The sequence below is a fragment of the Sorex araneus genome, chromosome 7, assembly GCF_027595985.1.
Source record: "Sorex araneus isolate mSorAra2 chromosome 7, mSorAra2.pri, whole genome shotgun sequence".
Classification (NCBI taxonomy): domain Eukaryota; kingdom Metazoa; phylum Chordata; class Mammalia; order Eulipotyphla; family Soricidae; genus Sorex; species Sorex araneus.
The window spans coordinates 36250034-36267708 of NC_073308.1; the positions used below are offsets into that span (position 1 = coordinate 36250034).

The 17675-nt window shown below is 59.1% G+C and overlaps 2 protein-coding genes across 4 annotated transcripts in view; one reads left to right on the forward strand and one right to left on the reverse strand.

Moving 5' to 3' along the window:
- The window catches only part of PPFIA4 (PTPRF interacting protein alpha 4), a 47256-nt gene extending 39092 nt beyond the window's left edge, over positions 1–8164 (forward strand). For 2 of the 3 annotated variants that reach the window (XM_055144400.1, XM_055144401.1), the window contains 5 exons: positions 11–186; positions 2395–2463; positions 5510–5678; positions 5786–5874; positions 6110–8164. In XM_055144400.1, coding sequence (XP_055000375.1) covers positions 11–186; positions 2395–2463; positions 5510–5678; positions 5786–5844 — 473 coding nt within the window. In that variant the 3' untranslated portion in view covers positions 5845–5874; positions 6110–8164. The remainder of the gene's footprint in view (positions 1–10; positions 187–2394; positions 2464–5509; positions 5679–5785; positions 5875–6109) is intronic. The other variant, XM_055144402.1, reaches the window with a different exon arrangement.
- Positions 8165–15232: 7068 nt separating this feature from the next.
- MYOG (myogenin) lies at positions 15233–17138 on the reverse strand. Its single transcript, XM_004610040.2, has 3 exons — positions 16668–17138; positions 15923–16004; positions 15233–15354 (listed from the first exon to the last, which is right to left on the reverse strand). Exons 1-3 carry the CDS (start codon positions 17136–17138, stop codon positions 15233–15235), a joined length of 675 nt encoding a protein of 224 aa, XP_004610097.2.
- Between the last annotated feature and the right edge of the window lie 537 nt (positions 17139–17675).

Sequence of the window (17675 nt, forward strand, 5' to 3'; positions counted from 1 at the left end):
TGCCCTGCAGATGTGCTGGTCTGGACCAACGACCAGGTGGTGCGCTGGGTGCAGTCCATCGGGCTCCGGGACTACGCGGGGAACCTGCACGAGAGCGGGGTGCACGGGGCCCTGCTGGCCCTGGACGAGAACTTCGATCACAACACGCTGGCCCTGGTCCTGCAGATCCCCACACAGAACACCCAGGTGGGCATCCTTGGCGCCCCTCCCCGCTTCCCTCCCTCCCCCCCCCCGCCTCCGACCCGGGAGGCACAAGGCATTGTGGGGGCTTTTGGGGGCCTGTTCCAGAAGCCACCCCCTCTGGTGGCCCCTGTGCCTGACCAGATGCCCCCAAAGCACGGGAGTCCTCCCCATGTGGAACATTCTAGAAGGTCAGAATGCCATGGTACTACCCACTCTACTGCCCGGGGCGCCCCATCTCCTTTCTACCTCATGCGTGGAACCCTGTGCCCCCTTGTGTCTGACCTGCCTCTCCATGGAGAGTGAGCCCCGCCCTCAAGGGACACGGGCCCCCTTTTACTCCAAACTCTCCCCCTGCCCACCCCAGGAAGCTGCCCCTGGGCCTCCAGGCTGAGGAAAGCAAAAGAAATGAAGTGACCAGCCCAGACTTTCTCCGTGGCAGGAGACTTTCTCTCCCTGCCAGCAGCTCAAAAGACCAGATGTCTCCTTGAACTCTAGTGCGTAATTACTATGGAGCTGCCTTCCAAGGGCATAGCTGAATTCCCTTGAACCTATTTCTGGGCTTGGCCTTCCTCACTTCCTGTGAGTAATGGACTCCGCAGTCCTACCTGCTGTGTAAGAGACTTCCTAATTCTATTTGCCCTCAGTGCGCCCGCCAGGCCACCCCCCACAGGGCCCAGGAGCTGCCTGGTCTTAATCTTCTCGCTCTGGGGAGGATGTCAGCCTGCCGGGTTCGCACCTTGGTGATTTCATAAACTCAGTTGCGTTGCCTCTGGGCCCGAGCCTTTGTCTCTCTAATTCTTTTAGCCTTTCCTCATATAGCGCTCCCAGCCCTGATCACTTTAGCAGCTCTGTCTGGACTGTTCGCAGCTGTCAGGGTTCTTGAAATTCAGCCACCGGAGCTATTCTGGGAGCACATGCGGTTTGGGCTTCTTGTGAGGGGGGCTGTGTTGTCTCGTCATTCTGGGTGTCGGGGGGCCTTTTGGGGGTGGTGGCAGCACCCAGGGCCAGTGTGTCCTCCAGCTCCCCGCCCTGTGTCCCACACCCCTTCCGGCCGAGGCATGGCAGAGTTCTCCTTCTCCCGGTTCCCGCTATCCGACATGTTCCCCGTGCCCGCTTCCGACCTCCTCTGCCCGCTGTCACAGCGAGCAGTTCCTGAAGCTAGTGAGTGCCACCGTCACATTTCAGGGGCCAGAGGATCGAGCCATCTGGATCGGGGACAGCTTCCGGGGCTTCTGCGTTTGCAGCCCTGACCAGGATGTGCTCACGGAATACTTTCCACTCAGAAATGGGCTTGTTTTGCTCGAGCGTGTATCTCCCGTCTCTCAGCGCACCCAGTCTTTGGGGCTAGTGAGTCCATCAAGTGACTCTCTGCTGTTGCTTCCTAACTGTCCCTTTGTTCGGTTTGACTTTGCACTAAACTCTGCATTATACTAATACAGGGTAGGCGGTATCTGTCGTGATATGGGAGATCCTTCACTGTCGTCGTCTTCTTTTTCTCCTTCTCCTCCTTCTTCTTTCTTACTTCTTCCTTCTTATTCTTCTTTTTCTTTTTGGGTCACACCCAGTGATGCTCAGGGGTTACTCCTGGCTCTGTACTCAGGAATCACTCCTAGTGGTGTTCGGGGGACCATATGGAATGCCGGGAATTGAACCCAGGTTGGCCGTGTGCAAGGCAAATGCTTTACCCACTGTGCTACCGCTCTGGTCCATTCTCACGTCTTCTAAATAGCTTTGAGGCCTTGAGGAGGCCTTCCCTAGCCCCGTGCACTGCGGGCCGCCATGTCTGGAACTCAGCGTCTTTCTAGGTTAAGTTTTTAGATGGAACCTTATGAAAACCATGTATTTCTTTTAAGGAAAGTTCACTCATTACTGATGGTTGATGTGTATTATGCTTTACCCTCCAAGAGGATGGCAGGCATGATATTTTCCCTCAGGCAGACTCTCACCCTTGCCTTTGAGGCAGTGCTCATTCCCTGGGCCCTTTCCTCATGTGTCCCAAGTGAAAGAATCCTAAGGTTTGCGTTTCACCTCTACGAGGACCCTGAGGTTTTCTTGGAGCAGCAGCCTCAAGGTTAAGGGGTTGTATGAGGAACACCCCAGCTCTGCCCAGGTTATGGTGTTCATTAACGATAGCCCCCGGGCCTCTGGCTCTCTCTGTCTCTCACTCACTCACTCTCTCTCTCTCTCTCCCCCCACCCTCATGGACTCCAGGCTCGCCAGGTGATGGAAAGAGAGTTCAACAACCTGCTGGCCTTGGGCACTGACCGGAAGTTGGATGATGTGAGTATGGGGCTGTGATTTAGACTTAGGAGCTCATGTTGGTTGGATTAAAGGTCGTGAGTTTTGAGTTTTGTTTTCCCTGGGCTGGTTGATGTGGTGGAGAGGAGAGGAGAGGAAAGGAGAGGGAGAGGGAGAGGGAGAGGGAGAGGGAGAAGGAGAGGAGGGGAGAGGAGAGGCTTGGCTTCTGGGCTGGGGCTGATGCTGATGAGGAGGTGGGGGAGGGAGGGGCTAGCATCACTCCTAGAGAAGCCTCTGGGACGCCTTCCAGGCTGCTCAAGGATGCTCCCTCCGGCATCTTCCCGCTGCTTCTCTCTGGCATCTTCCCCTCGGCTCCTCTCTCCTAAGCAGAGGTTTCCCCGTGAAGGCTGCGCCTTGCATCAGACTTCTCCCTCTGAGGGGGTTATCTGCACAGATTTCCCCCTCTCGCTCCCCCCACCCCGGCTGCTCCCCATCCCCCCGCCCATCAGAGAATCATGCTTGTTGGGAGGCAGATGTCGTGATGCTAGGGCCTGCCGCGTCTGTGCTGCTGTTGCTTGCTGCCGTCAGACGCAGCCACACCGGGGCTCAGGCTTCTAGCCGCCGCCGGCTCATCCATGTCGCTGTCTGTCTTTGTGCCAGGGAAGGTGCCCTCGCTCCGTCTCCGCAGATGCAGCCTCCCCTCTGGAGAGCCTTCTCGGAGAGAGTCCGGGCTGGCCCTGAGAGCTGCCTGCCTGCACTTCCCACTTCCCGGAGGACACAGTCCCCTCCTGGGTCCCCTTCCTTCTTCCTCCGCCTCACTTTCCTCTCTTCACTCCCCGCTGCTGCGGCCTTTCAGATCTGCCTCCGCAGTCTCCGCTCCGAGCAGGTTAAAGAGGAGCCCAGACTGTTTATTTCAGCTTCTCCAGCATCAGCCATTGAAACCGTCAGATGGTTGTTTCTGGCGCTCTTTTGCGAGCAGCTGCCCTTTCCCCATACCTGCCGTGCCTCCTCCACACTCTGGGCCTGCTGGACCGGGAGTGGGGGGTTCAGCAGTGTCTCCTACTAATCAGCTAGCCCTTAGTTGGGGTTTGGGGGCTCAAGCCCACCTTTATAGAACCAGAGCCATCGTCAGTAGTTGGGACCCGTGGGAGAAGGTCTGCCGCGGCAGGGCTGTTTGTATGCCCGAGTGCCTGAGATACAGGGCGTGTTTCCCGGCTAAGCTCTCCCCCTCTCCCCACCCAGTTCTCCCCCGCCGAGGAGCCCCAGTTTCTCACAGCCTGGTCCACCTGGGGTCTGAGCTTTTCTGGAAGTTCCGGGGAAGTGATTGATCCCATCCATCTTGGAGTGGTGCATTCTCATGGAGAAAACTCTTCTGTCCTCTGTCCCCACACCACATTTTGCTGAATGCCTGCTCTGAGCCAGGCCTGGTGGCAGAGTGACACAGCTTTTGAACCCTTTTAAGGATGGGGTGCTGGAGCCCGAAGGGGTGACCATGCCTGGCCAGTTTTGGCATCTCCCTTTGACCTCCTGGTCCTGGGGGCCTGTGGAGCATCCTGGCCCCTCAGACTTTAGCCATTTGGGTAGGGGGGATTTTAAGTAGATGGTATTGTCTGGGCAGCCCTGTGGGATAGCTGAGGCAGCTCAGTGTGGTCAGTCCCAGGAGGAAGCTTTAAAGGAGAAGCTAGGAGCGATGGGACAGCAGGGAGGGTGCTTGCCTTGCATGTGGCCGGCCCAGGTTCAGTTCCCATATTCCGTATGGTCTCCCCAAGCTCTGCCGGGAGTGAGCCCTGAGCGCAGAGCCAGGAACACATCCTAGGCACCACTGGGCGTGACCCCCAAATCAAAATAATTACATAAAGTAGAAGCTAGTTTCAGGACCAGGTATGGCAGCCGAGAGGCTGGGCATCAGGGGTCCGAGGAGATGCCCTCGTCCGTGTGTCTGTCCATTAAGGCGTCATCCGTGACCCCGCCTGTCTCTCACAGCAGCTGTCTCGGCCTGTGCTGCCTCAATTTCCCCTCTCAAGCTTCAACCCCTATCTTCCCCGTTGTGGAGACAGGAACTCCTGGGACAGGAGGAAGCTGGCAGGAAAAACAACTCTTAAGGGACAGGAGCGGAATGTTGAGACAAAACCTGGGGGTGTGGGGGTGGGGTGGCGCCAGGGGAGGGCTGGGGCTGGGGGGTGAGCCTCCGGGGACAGTAAGTGCAGGCTGGCAGCTCGTGTGGAGAGGTAGCTGTCCTCATCTTGCCTCAAGTATCCCCAAGCACCACTCAAGGGCTGGGGGTCCATGGATTGGCACAGAAGGGCCGGGGTCTCTCTCCCAGGTGCTTGGAAGAAAGAGGGCAAGACAGGGCCTGTGACCTCATCAGGACCCATGGAAATACCCCAAAGACCGGTGCTTGGATGGGCATTGGGAGCTAAGAACTGTTGGAAGCATCGGCCTGCTGGGTCCCCGTGACAAGCCCAGAGGTGGCACTCTGCTCCTGGAGTCCCCAGAACCCAGGGTGGCGGGAGTTTGGGCACGGATGCCAAGCAGGGGTGCGGGCAGGCCCGCACAGAGGGGCAGCCTGTGGGCATCTGCCCCGGGTGTCCTTTGACAGAGGCCATTGTTTGGAGGGTTGGCTTGCCGGTGGCCGCTATTACATCCTCGGGAGGAGCCCATCCCGGTGGCCATCCACCCGCCCCACTGCCACTTGGACGGCCAATGCCCTTGGCACAGGCAGGGCCGCAGCTGAGGGGGACGTGGAAGCCAGAGAGCGGCCACTGGACATGTCCAGGCATGCCTGGCCGGATGCAGTGGGGCCTGCTGACTCCGGGCTGGTGCAGGCCTGGCTCTGCGGCCACGCCAGGCCCCAGAGTACAGAAGGCTGGGGGTCTGGGAGGTGTCCGCTTTCCACAGATGAGACTGGCCGGAGGGACACCCACAGAGCCAGTGGGTACCCCAGGCCCCGCTTGAGAGGACCGGGGATGGTGGCCGAGAACCCAGAGTCCAACCCTCCCGCCTCCCTACCCACCCAGAGGTCGCCCAGGCAGGGCATGGGGGTGGCCCTCCCAACCCGCCCGTGGCCTCTGCCTGTCCCCCGGTGCAGGGGGAGGACAAGGTGTTCCGCCGCGCGCCCTCCTGGAGGAAACGCTTCAGGCCGCGGGAGCAGCACAGCGGCCTGCTCAGCGCCTCGGCCGACACGCTCCCCGCCGGCTTCCGCGTGGCCCCGCTGGGCTCCCTGGCGGCCGCCGCGCCCAAGAAGCTGCTGCCCGAAGGTGAGTGCGCGCGGGCCGGGCGCGGCGCGGGCAGGCGCGGGCAGGGCGCACGCTGCACTAACGGGCCGGGCCGCGGGCGCGCACTAACCGCCGTCTGTGATCCCCAGCCGGGACGGCGGGGCCGCAGAGACTCGAGCCCTCCACGGTCCGGACCTACTCCTGCTGACCCCGCCTCCCGCCCCGCGCGCGGCTCGGGGTAAGTGGCCGGGCCCGCGGCCGCCCGGCCTCCCCGCGCACCCGCCGCACCCGCAGCAGCCCCTCCGCCCGCCTCTGCCCGGCTCCCCCCGCCCCTGCTCGCTCTGCTTGGCCTGGGCGCTTTGCACGGCCCGCCGCTGCCCACCCTGGCCTGGGGGACTCGGCCCCCGGAGCCCGCCCCTCACTGCCCCCCGCCTCTCTCTGTCTCTGTCTCTCCTTCTCTCTGTCTCTCTCAGCTCACTCCCACTATCTCTACGGACACATGCTCTCTGCCTTCCGCGACTAGCCGCAGGGCCCAGGGCCGAGTCCTCGTCCTGGCCTCACCCTCCTGCTCGGTCCCCTTCCTCCCGTGGCCCCCAGTCTCCATGCTGACTGTCCAGTAGGCCTGGATCCCCACATATACTCGCCCTCCCCGACTCCCAACACCCCAGTCCCACTGTGTGTGCTTTGTAAGTTTCCTGTGGACGGGTGGGGGCTCCTGGCCCGAGGCCCCCCACTCCCCAGCTGTCCCTGTCTGGGATTCAGGGGCCAGGAGAGGAGGGAGCCCCAGGGCGGGTGTGACGCCCCTCCCCCTCTCTGGACCCCACCTGGTCTGAACTGTGACCTCCACCAGAGACCAGTACATCACGCCAAGGGCTGGGACCGCCCTTCCCCAAATGGGCAACTTCGACTCTACCTTGCCTGGGCTGTGTGGCCCCCTGGGCCCTAGCCACGTCCTGGCTCTTCCAGAGGGGGGGGCGGCGAGAGCTGGTTGGGTCACCTCCTGGCATTGGCCTAACCTCGGCTCGTGGCTCCAGGACCCCTGCGGGGCTGCCTGGGGGGGGGGGGGGGGGGACCCGAGGAGGCCGAGGTGGCAGGGCCAGGTGCTAGCTTAAGCCGAATCCCACACATGAGTTTGGGAAGGACCTGAGAGAAATGGCCCCCCGGGCTGTGGGCCTCAGGTAAGACGGGGGCGCTCGCCCTCGTGCGCAGTGAGAGGCGTAGGAGGCCCAAACAGTAGCCGGGCTGATACTGGAGGGGTCGCCGATGGCCTGTGCAGCCTTAAGTGGGCCCCGGGCATGCTGCCTGCAGGCCCCTTCAGCAGGGCCACTGCTGGGCAGAGGCGGGGCGGCTCCTCTCTGGGGGGGTGCAGAACAGAGCCAGCGCCCCTCCCCTGCTGTCTGTCCCCCGACAGTCTCTAGAAATCTCCGCCCCGGAAGAACATACCTTACACAACCAGGTTCACCATCCTGGGACCTTAACATCAGACTGGGGCTGGGGGCAGTTTCTCTGCCTTCAGGGGGAAGTGACCAGGCACAGAGGCCCCAGTGCCGGTAAACAGCGGTTCCGACACGGAAGCCCCAGTGCTGGTGACAGGGGTTCTGGTGCTGCTTGTCCCCCGCGTCACCCCACAAAGGCTCGGGGCTCGTGGGTGTGAGTTCTGTACAGACGCTTCGTGGCCACCAGGGTCCTGGTTGGGTAGAAACGTCCTTCCCAACAGGTCTCCGCTCCCTGCTCCCGTAAACCGGCCACGGCCTCGAGGGGGACCTGGCTCAGGCTGAGCTAATGCGACCTGCGCCCAGCTAAGCGGGAGGAGGCCTGTCTGGGGCGTGTCCCCCCGGGAGGACCGTGCTTTCCTGCCGAAGGAGCAGCTGGCAGCCGCACCGTCCCGGCTCTGAGCCAGGCTGGGCTGGTCGGTGGGCCCCAACGTCAGAGCACCCGGATAGGGCAGTGCCAGCTCAGCCTTCGGTGGCTGTTTGGTAGAGAGAGAGCCAGCAGAGTGGGCAGGGGGAGCAGCCCCCAGCCCTGCTCCAGTCCTGCCCTCCTGGCCTGGCTGAATCTGACATGAATTATCAGGACAGAAAGTGGGTGCGAGGATACGGAGACACCCCAGATTCCTCAGGGGCCGCGGGATGCCCAGACTCCCGGGGGAGCTGGAAGGACTAACTCAGGGGGAGATCCCACCGGTTCTGGGTCGCACGGTCACAGGCAGCAGCTGGGGCAGGGGGGGCCCTGGCCAGTATCGCAGGGGCTGATGGGAGAAGGTGCCTGCACGTACGACTGTGGAAGGCAGGTCTGGACGTAGCCTCAGACAGTTTTCGGTTTTGTTTTATTTTTTAACTTGGACCCCGTGACCCAAGCCCCCCACCAGCCCTCTTGCACCTGTCAGGCCCCTTCCTAGTACTGTGCAGGCTCAGTGCACTGGGAGTATGTGTGTGTATGTGTGTGTGCGTGTGCGAGTGCGAGTGCGAGTGTGAGTGTGCGTGTGGGTGTGGAAGTACCAATAAACAGCCTGGTTTTACGACAACCTACCAATGCCTCTGGTCTGTTTCTTGGCGCTCACCTGACGTGTGTATCTTCTTCCCCAGCCCTAAGGACTCTCGGCACTGCGGAAGTGAATATCAGGGTTCAAAGCCAGTAATAGGCCCGAGAGATCACACAGTGGGGTGGGCTTGTGGCTTTGCATGAAGCTGACCGGGGTTCCACCCCCAGCACCACCTATGGCTCCATCCTCTATCCTGTGTGTCCTGAGCACAGAACCAAGAGTAAGCTCTGAGCACTTCCAGATGTGGGCTCCCCGCAGAATAACTGTAATAAAACCTTTTGTGTTAGCCCTGACTTGGGGGTCGTGTGTGGCAGGAAGTGGAGGGAGAGGAGAAATGAGGTGCCCCTGGTGCTGGGCTCGGTTTCCTTCCTTTCCTTCCCTTTTTAAACTTTTATGGCTTTTGGCTTTTTTTTTTCTTTTTGGGTCATACCCGGTGATGCACAGGGGCTACTCCTGGCTCTGCACTCAGGAATTAACTCCTGGCGGTGCTCAGGGGACCATATGGGATGCTGGGAATCGAACCTGGGTCAGCTTTGAGCAAGGCAAATGCCCTACCTGCTGTGCTATCGCTCCAGCCCCCAATTTTTATGTATTTATTTTTTATTTAAAGACCCTATGGTATGCCAAGGATAAAACCCGAGATGGCCTCGTGCAAGGCAAGTGCCCTACCTACCGTGCAATCTATCTGGCCCCTCCTTTCTCTTCTTTCTCTGTTCCAGGGGGCTGAACTTCCTGCTTTCACTCTCTTAGGCCTAAGCCAGGGCTCCCGAGTACCCTCCGGTCAGTGCACGCCCTGGTTCCCCTTGGACCAGCTCCCTCCACTCTTGATCTGAGGCCCTTCTCCTTGGCATTGCGGCCAGAGCCCCCAGGTCCTGGCTTTTGTGCCCTCGCCCTGTCCCAGTGGGTTCAAGTCCTCCAGGCAGTGATGGGGCCAGGGGGCCCCGACACCAGAAGGAAGCCCTCAAGCTCCTCACCTTGCCTTTGCAGTCACCTGAGGGGCCTGCCCTTCTCCCTTCTCCCCCTGCAGAACTGGATCTGGGGTGGGGTCAGTGCTCACCCCTGTCTGCGCTTCTCTGGGGGCTCTGGTGGGTCCCCACCAGAGTCTTGGTTCCACACCCCTCCTGGAACATGACCGAATGTATAATAACTCGAGCTTATCTCACAGGATTTCTGTAAGTGTTACTATTAAATAAAGCCAATACTCATTAGAGATCTATTGTTAAGTAAAGTAGAGGACTGTGCCGGGTGCAGTTCTAAGCCGTGTAGCCCAGTGTAGCTCTCTGGATCCTCGTAATCCTGGGATTGTCCTGTTCAGCACAAAACCCAGTAAGGCCAAGATCCCACAGCTGGAAAGAGAGACTCAGACCTCGGTCTTCCTGACTTGACCTCGCCCTTACCTACATTGGGGACGTTAAAACTTCTGAGAAGTGCCAGGAGTGCTTAGCCAAGGCCGCTTCTTCTGGCCTAGAGACAGTACAGTGGGTGGGGCTCTTGCCTTGCACAGGAATGACCGAGCCTCAAGTCCTGGCACCCCAGATGGTCTCGGTAGCACAGTCAGGGGAGGCCCCTGAGCGCAGAGCCAAGAGTGAGCCCTGAACACTGCCGGGTGTGGCGCCCAAGTGAAAAAGCATCCCGAATGCTGCTTCTCCTTCAAATGACCTCCAACCCTTGACCTCCTCAACTCCTTTCCAAGCGATACGTGTCCCGCTTCTACCGCTATTGGCTTCTGTGATCTGCAGGACGCCGTGTTCCTCGTGACTGGTGAATGCGTGAGAGAGGGGTAATGCCCCACAGAGTCTCAGATTTGTGCAAGATAACAGTGTCCCCAGCTCTATGGACCAGGGATGGCAGAGCCTCAGAGGGGCACAGGATAATGGAGACATCAGGACCTAGGCCAGGGAGGACACACGGAACGTGCTGTCCCGTGCCCATGCTGTCCCGTGCCTGTGTACCCGCGGTGCCACCGTGGGCAGCAGGCTACAGGAATGAGCACTGAGGGAGCCCAGGAAAACTTCAGTTTCTCCATGCTGCTGGCATGGGGGACATAGAATAAACAGGCTGGTGGGAAAGAAATCCCCATCAGTCAACCTTGGTGGAAACGTGCCTTTGATTTTGCACATGCTGAGCAGGAGATGAGACCCCAGCATTAGATTCTTATGAACATTTATAGAAAAGAAAGAGGAATCGAGGGTCCTTCCCTTGAGTGTTCCCAGTAGGGTGAGGCCGTGTTACAGTGGGGTGGCCACATGGGGTGTTGATCTGGACCTTGGGTGGGTCCCCTCGAACCCTAGTTCATCAGGAGCCTCCATTCCTCTTCCTGACACTAACACATCACCATCCCTCTCTGCTCCTACCTAGAGCCCAGAAACGGGGATCTTAGACAAATCCAAGGGCTGGGATGGGAAGGGTATTTTACCCATGAAACATGCCAGAGCTGAGGAGCACCTAGGTTCTTACCCTCCAGTGCTCCTGGCACCTCCCTCTGTAGCTGGTCCACCCACCTGTTGCACTGCTCCTCTTGAAAATGGTCTCTGATGAAGTGATGAAATTTGCTTATAAATGGATAGACATGGAGAGTATCGTGCTAAGTGAAATGAGTCAGAAAGAGAGGGACTGCACTCATTTGTGGAGTATAGAATAACATCACGTGAGGCTGACACCCAAGGACAGTAGAGACAAGGGCCAGGAGGATTTCCCCATAGCTGGAAGACTGCTTCATGAGCAGAGGGGAGAAGGCAGATGGAATAGAGAAGGGATCACTAAGAAAATGAAGGCTGGAGGAATCAGTCGGGATGGGAGATGCATGCTGAAAGTAGATAATGGACCAAACATGATGACCTCTCAGTATCTGTGTTGCAAGCCATAATGCCCAAAAGTAGAGAGTTTGGGGAATATTGTCTGCCATGGAGGGAGGGGGAAGTGAGGGAAGGGGGGCATACCGGGGATATTGGTGGTGGGGAATGTGCACTGGTGGAGGGATGGGTGTTTGATCATTGTGTGATTGTAACCCAAACATGAAAGTTTGTAACTATCTCACGGTGATTCAATAAAAATAAAATTAAAAAAAAAGAAAATGGTCTCCAGGGATCTGGAGAGATGACCCCAGGGGCTGGCACACGTGATTTGCATGCTGGGGCCCTGGGTTTGATCCCCAGCACCACCGAGCACATGAGCACTTCCCGGAAAGGGTCTCCTGGCTGTGCCAAATAGATTACTTTGAGAAATAAGATACCTAAGCATGCTGGTGGGAGGGAGATAAGTAGCTATTCAAGCATCCGGGCATCCGCACTAATTGTCTCAACACACTAGCGTGCTGATTACGAGTAATTCTTATGCTTTCATTCTAGCCGATTCCCTGAAGTCCATTATTAGGCAAGAGTTGATTAACCGGGTTAGATTTAGTGTAGAGTCTGCCACAGGAGACCCACTCTAAGCTAATTTCCTGTCGAACTACCATTAATTGTAATCTTTTCCAATGCAGTTGTCCAAGCTAAGCCTTTGTTTGTTGAAGGAAGCCTGATGCTTTGAAGACAATTGTTTATGTTGTGGAGATAGTGAATCGGGCCGTTGCAAAACTTGCCATTTACACGAGTGAGCTCCCAGGAACTATCTAGTTTCTGATGAGGGGAGGCGTCAGAACTGTGTAAAGAGGGAGACAGCGATGGCCCCGACACAGTCATGGCTGACGGCTCTTTGTTCTCAGCAGATGACAAAAATTAACCCATTTTCCATAGTTGTAACTGGTGGGCTTAAGAATACATATGAGGGGCCGGAGCGATAGCACCGCGGGTAGGGCGTTTGCCTTGCACGCGGCCGACCCGGGTTCAATTCCCAGCAACCCATATGGTCCTCTGAGCACCGCCAGGGGTGATTCCTGAGTGCAGAACCAGAAATAACCCCTGTGCATCGCCGGGTGTGACCCAAAAAGTAAAAAAAAAAAAAAATACGCATCAGGGGGTCAGAGCTATAGTATAGTGTGCAGGGTATTTGTGTTGCACATGACTGACCCAGGTTCCATCCCCAGAACTCCTTGTGCACTGCCAGTAGTAATCCCTGAGCACAGAGGCAAGAGTAAGCCCTGAACACCATCGGGGTGTACCTCCGATGAATAAATATATAAACTCTTTTTTTTTTTCTTTTTGGGTCACACCCGGCGATGCACAGGAGTTACTCCTGGCTCTGCACTCAGGAATTACTCCTGGCGGTGCTCAGTGAACCATATGGGATGCTGGGAATCAACCCGGGTCGGCTGCATAGAAGGCAAACGCCCTACCCGCTCTGCTATAGCTCCAGCCCCTATATCAACTCTTAAGGACAGATGAGTTCCCTACTTGGCCAGCCCGAATCCCCAGTAAGAAGCAGGACCCCTGAAGGGTCAGGACTGCACCACCCCAGGAGCTGCCCTTGAGTGCACAGACACTCCCTGGAAGGTGTAACTCGGGGTTCTCAGTGGGGAATGTGGGGATACAGGTGGAACAACAGTGTCCCCACAGTGCTCTGGCAGTGAGGAGCTGAAGGGTTCCCTCTCCGCCCTTCCAAGACTCAAAAGGACACAAACTCCCTGGAGAGTTAGTACAGTGGGCAGGGCACCTGCTAACCCACCACACACCTGGGTTCGATTCCAAGTCCTGCCAGGAGTGAACCTTGAGCACAGAGCCAGGAGTAAGCCCTGAGCACTGCTGAGTATGACCCAGAAAACAAAACAAAACAAAAGTTGGGGCGTGGGGAGGGAACCTGGGAACACCAGTGGAGGGATGTTGACACTGGTGGTGGGACAGGTGCAGAAATACTGCATGTCTGTAAATCAACTATCAATAACCTTGTCAATTGTCACTGTCATCCCGTTGTTCATCGATTTGTTTGAGCAGACACCAGTAACGTCTCCATTGTGAGACTTGTTGTTACTGTTTTTGGCATATCGAATACGCCACGGGGAGCTTGCCAGGCTATGGTGACTTAATCAAATAAAGATAAAAAAAAAAGATTTCCTCTAGCAATGACATTTTTAAAAAAATGACACGAACTCAAGGAGAAAATCCTACAAAGAGGACAGCCGAGGCCCAGGAGGCGCCCCTGGTGGTGGCTGGGGCGTGCAGACCAGGGAGGGCCCCTCCAGGGAGCTGGGTCTGAGGCCTCATCGTGAGGCCCCCGAGCATTGCACAAGGCCCTCTTCAGGAGAAAGTCAGGTGCTTCGTGGAGGAAGCCCCAGCTGACCCTGGAGCCAGTGCAGAAAAGGCCTCGGACCCTGGGCTCCAGCTCCCGTCTGAGTCCCCTGGGAAGAACCCAGAGTGTTTTTTTAAGTGCTGGCGTTGTCCCTTCTTCTGAACCCCCAGGCCCCCAAAACTTTGGGGGAGGGCATTGGGCCACGCCTGGCAGTGCTCAGGGCTTGCTCCTGGCCGTGAGCTCAGGGGTCACTCCTGGTGGTGCTCGGGTAACCATGTGTCAGGGTACTGGGGAGTCCCCCGAGGCAAGCCAAGTGCCTCAACGCCCTGGACTCTCTCATTGGCCCATTGTTTCAATACTTAAATTTCGCCATAAATTAGAGCTTTTTGGCCCAAAGCAATTGGGATGACTAGATGAATAGAGCTGTTAGTACGTGGTCATGGTAGGTCCAAATTCTAGCTCCTGACTCAACCTCCCTTTAATACTTATTGAATTTCTTTTGTTTGGGGGGGGGGTGCTGGAGCGGGGGCAGGGATATACCTGGCGGTACTCAGGAATCACTTCTGTTAGGGCTCAGGGGACCCTGCCCCTGCAGCATGCCTGTCTCTGGAGAATAGTATCCCAGAAATGGACCCAGCCTCTCTTCTTGGCTTGTCCTTTGGGAGCACCCGCTAGTGAAGGGTCTTCCTCCCCAGAGGGGCCAGAGTCTCCTACCTCCTGAGGAATGGACAGGCTGGCTTGCGACTCACAGTGTCTACCCAGGGTCTCTGATTTAATCCCCTCGCTTACTTTCAGGGGTCCCGGTCATCTCACCCCAGAGAGGAGGCCGAGATGGGGGAGAGGGGTGGGCTGGGGGGCTTCAAGTAGCAGCTCTCTGGCGCTCTCGGGGCAGCACTAGTGACTTCTCTGAGCTTCAGACAACGGGAGTCTTAGCTACTGTCCCCCACGCCTGAGAGGCTGTCTCCAACCTGCTGTGTTCCTTTATGACGATCCAAAGAGCAGGGTTCCGGTGTCCAGTGGCCCGAACAATAAAGTGTCCCCCCTGTTTTTCACCCCTCCCCATCAACCCTTGGAAGCCCCTCCTCCGAGGCGTGTCTGAACCCCCCCAAGACTGGAGTGGCAGGAGCCCCCGCCCGCCCCGTCCTGTCCCCTCCCTCTACACCATCACCACACTCCTCAGCACCCAGTCTTTATTCATTTTTTTTTAAAAAAAGAAATCCAAATAAGTTAGCAAAAACAAAAACAAAAAAATTACAAAAACAATGGCAAAACCACACTAGGCTTAGTTAACAAAAGAAATCACCCCAGAGCCCCCCCTGCCCCCCCCACCCCTCCCTCCTGCCTGTCTCCGGAACACATCGTGAGCACCGGAGACCTTGGTCGGATGGCAGCTTTACAAACGAGACACATGACAGAACAGAACAGGAAAAAGTCTGGAAAGTTCCCAAAATTCACTGCAAAAGCTTGGCCCCCGGGGACTTGGGAACAGATACTTCCTCTCCTCTTCTCTCTGGGCCCAGGGCAGGTCCAGCCCAGCCACTGGCCTGGGGAGAGGCGAGGGGAGGCGTTGGCCGCTCCGTCTCGTCTCTCGCGGTTTCTTTCGAGAGGGTGGGGTAGGAGGAGGCGTTGGGATTCCAGGGAGGCACCTGAGTTTGCCCTGAGCTGGGGGGGCATACACAAGGAGTACCCCGCCCCACCCCCCCCCCGCTTTATTCCCTGGGAAAGGGGCGCCCCCTGCTCTAAGGAGTCAGCTAATTGGGAGTGCCTCTCCCCTCTCTGGGTGAGGAGGGGTCGGGCTGGCATCCGACAGCCTGGCTTAGGAGGCCCCTGCTGCCCAGGGGTGGCGACCAGCTCCGGGGGCTCTCGTGGACGGCTGGCCGGGTGGACAGTCTCAGTTGGGCAGGGCTTCCTCTGGGAAGGCTGCCGAGATGTCCTGCACGGCCATGCTGTCCACGATGGAGGTGAGGGAGTGCAGGCTGTGCGTGTCCGTGGGGTCGGCCGACAGCAGGTGATCTGTCGGGAGAAGGGGGGACGGACTCGTAAGCTGGGGGGGACGAGAGAGGCTGAGGCCAGCAGGGGGGAGGAGTGAGGAGCCCTTCGAGGGGGAGAGGGGTGCGCGTTTTCCCGGATGTGCAAAACTCAGGAATCCGACTCCACTGCCCGTGTGTTTCCCGATGCCGCGTGTGTGCCTGCACACGCGTGTGCCCACGGCTCTGGGCTGCCCTCGTGGCCTCAGGGTTTGAACGCCGCTATTCCTGCCATGGCCAGGACGGCGAAGCCTTCTGCTGGCCCCACTTACAGCACTGACTCATTCCCAGGGACCCTTGGGGCAGCAGGGACAGTCCGTCTCCTCTGGGAGGAGAAGGTCAGCCACCGGCCATCAGCCCAGGAGCTTCGGGAAACCCCAACTGCCCTTTAGCGCGGCTCCAGGAAGATATGGGGTCACCCTGTTTGGCGCCCCAGGCTTACGCAGTTCCCCGGAGGGGCTGAAGGCTGGAGCAAGGAGCCAGGTAAGAGCAGAGGCAGGGGGAAGAGGGACCGAGGGGACCGAGGGGCCGGCCGGGGTCTGAGCCTCCCTTACCTGCTGGGTTAGGGCCGAACTCCAGTGCACTGCCCCACTCCGGACTGCAGGAGGCGCTGTGAGAGCTGCACTCACTGGGCACCTGCAAGACAGGGCCAAGGCCCAGGGTCAGGGCAGAGCCGTTCCTGGTGGGGTCTGTGTGTCCAGTCCCAATGGGCAGAAGCACCTGTGGGGGAATTGGGGAGGGGGTGTGCCGGCTGTCGGCTATCCTGGGCCCCAGCACCTCCCGTGCCCCCGCCTGACTCCGGAGCCCCTGAATTCCTGCCTTTTCCCCGTCTCCTCCTGGGGTGGCGATTCTGCCCTCCCAGGACGCCCGGGTCCAAGGCACCTGTGTTTGGGTGAAGGACGCAGCGTGCCTGGCCACCCAGCTGATGTCCGCACAGCCTCGCTCGAATCAGTGAGAGCCAGTGGGGTTTCTCTCCGCCTGCCCCGACACACACACCCCAGGATGGGGTGAGGCAGTGTGGAGGGACCCCAGCAGCGGGGGGTGGGGGGGCACGGCGCCTTTATCCTTGCTCTCTGGGCCCTCTCCCCAGGCTGGGAACTCATCCTCACCACCACCCGGCTGTCTCCGGGCTTGCTCTTGCCTCCGGGGGAGGCAGTGCCCTGGCTCCTCGCTTTGATCTTGTCTGGAAGGGACCCTGGGACCCAGGAGGCCAAAGACGGGGTCTGGCAGCAACCCCCCACCCCCCCACCCGCCCCAGCATCCCTGCCTGGCACGGCCACCCCCGCCCGGGGAACTCACCCCCGGCTGCGGCCCGCCGCCCCGGTAGCGGAGGTCGCGCTCGTCCTGGTTGAGGGAGCTGAGCAGCGCCTGCAGCCGCTCGATGTACTGGATGGCGCTGCGCAGGATCTCTACCTTGGGCAGCCGCTGGTTGGGGTTCAGCAGGGTGCTGCGCTTGAGCGCCTCGAAGGCCTCGTTCACTTTCTTCAGCCGCCGCTTCTCGCGCAGCGTGGCCGCCCGCCGCCGGTCCACCGACACCGACTTCCTCTTGCACGCCTTGCACGCCCACGGCAGGCACTGGCCCGGGCAGTGCTCAGGGGTGCCCAGGCCCTTGTCTTGATCCAGGGGCCCGCGGGCCTCGGGGCTCAGGCTGAGCTCCGTCCGCTCGTAGCCCGGCGGCTCGAAGCCCTGGAGATGGACGGGCAGGTAGTTCTCCCCGTCGTAGAAGTGGGGATCCTGGTAGAAGTAGGAGGGGGTCTCGTACAGCTCCATGGGGTCGGGAAAGGCGCGCTCCTGCCACCGGTCCCCGCGCTCCTGGAGCCCCTCACGCCAACTGCTGGGTGCCATTTAAACCCTCCCGCCTGGCATGGAACCAGAGATAAATATAGCCAACACCGCGGAAACCTGAGCTTCTCTAAGCTGTTGCTACACATCAAGATGGTTCCAGTGGATTAGATGCGATTCCCGTCCCTCTGCCCCCCTGCCCCACCCCACCCGGCCCGCTGCCCCAGGCCCGGGCAGCTCGTGTGCTCTCGGGGAGGGGAGGCCGGTGGGTGTAATTTGATTAGTTTTCATTTCTCCGCAGCCCCCCGGGGGGCGGCAGAGGTGGGGGAGCGCACACACGCTCTGCTCATCTGCTCCTTTCAATTACCCCGGCCCAGGCAGGCGCGGCTGCACTGCTCCGGCCCTGCGGGGCGGCCAGGGCTGGGAAGCGGACACGGTGCCTTCTGGCTTGGCTGGAGGGGGATTAAGAAGCCCCTTTCTCCGTGCCGCCCGCTTCCGGACAGCACCTTCACTGCACCTCACCGG

Bases quoted from the DNA above. Each gene is read 5' to 3' on its own strand.
- MYOG (XM_004610040.2), bottom strand. From the start codon at position 17,138: ATGGAGCTGTACGAGACCCCCTCCTACTTCTACCAGGATCCCCACTTC. The intron at 16,005-16,667 runs GTGAGTTCCCCG...CCTGTCTTGCAG, and splicing joins GCGGCGGGCCGCAGCCGGGG to GTGCCCAGTGAGTGCAGCTC. The intron at 15,355-15,922 runs GTAAGGGAGGCT...TTCTCCCGACAG, and splicing joins GTTCGGCCCTAACCCAGCAG to ATCACCTGCTGTCGGCCGAC.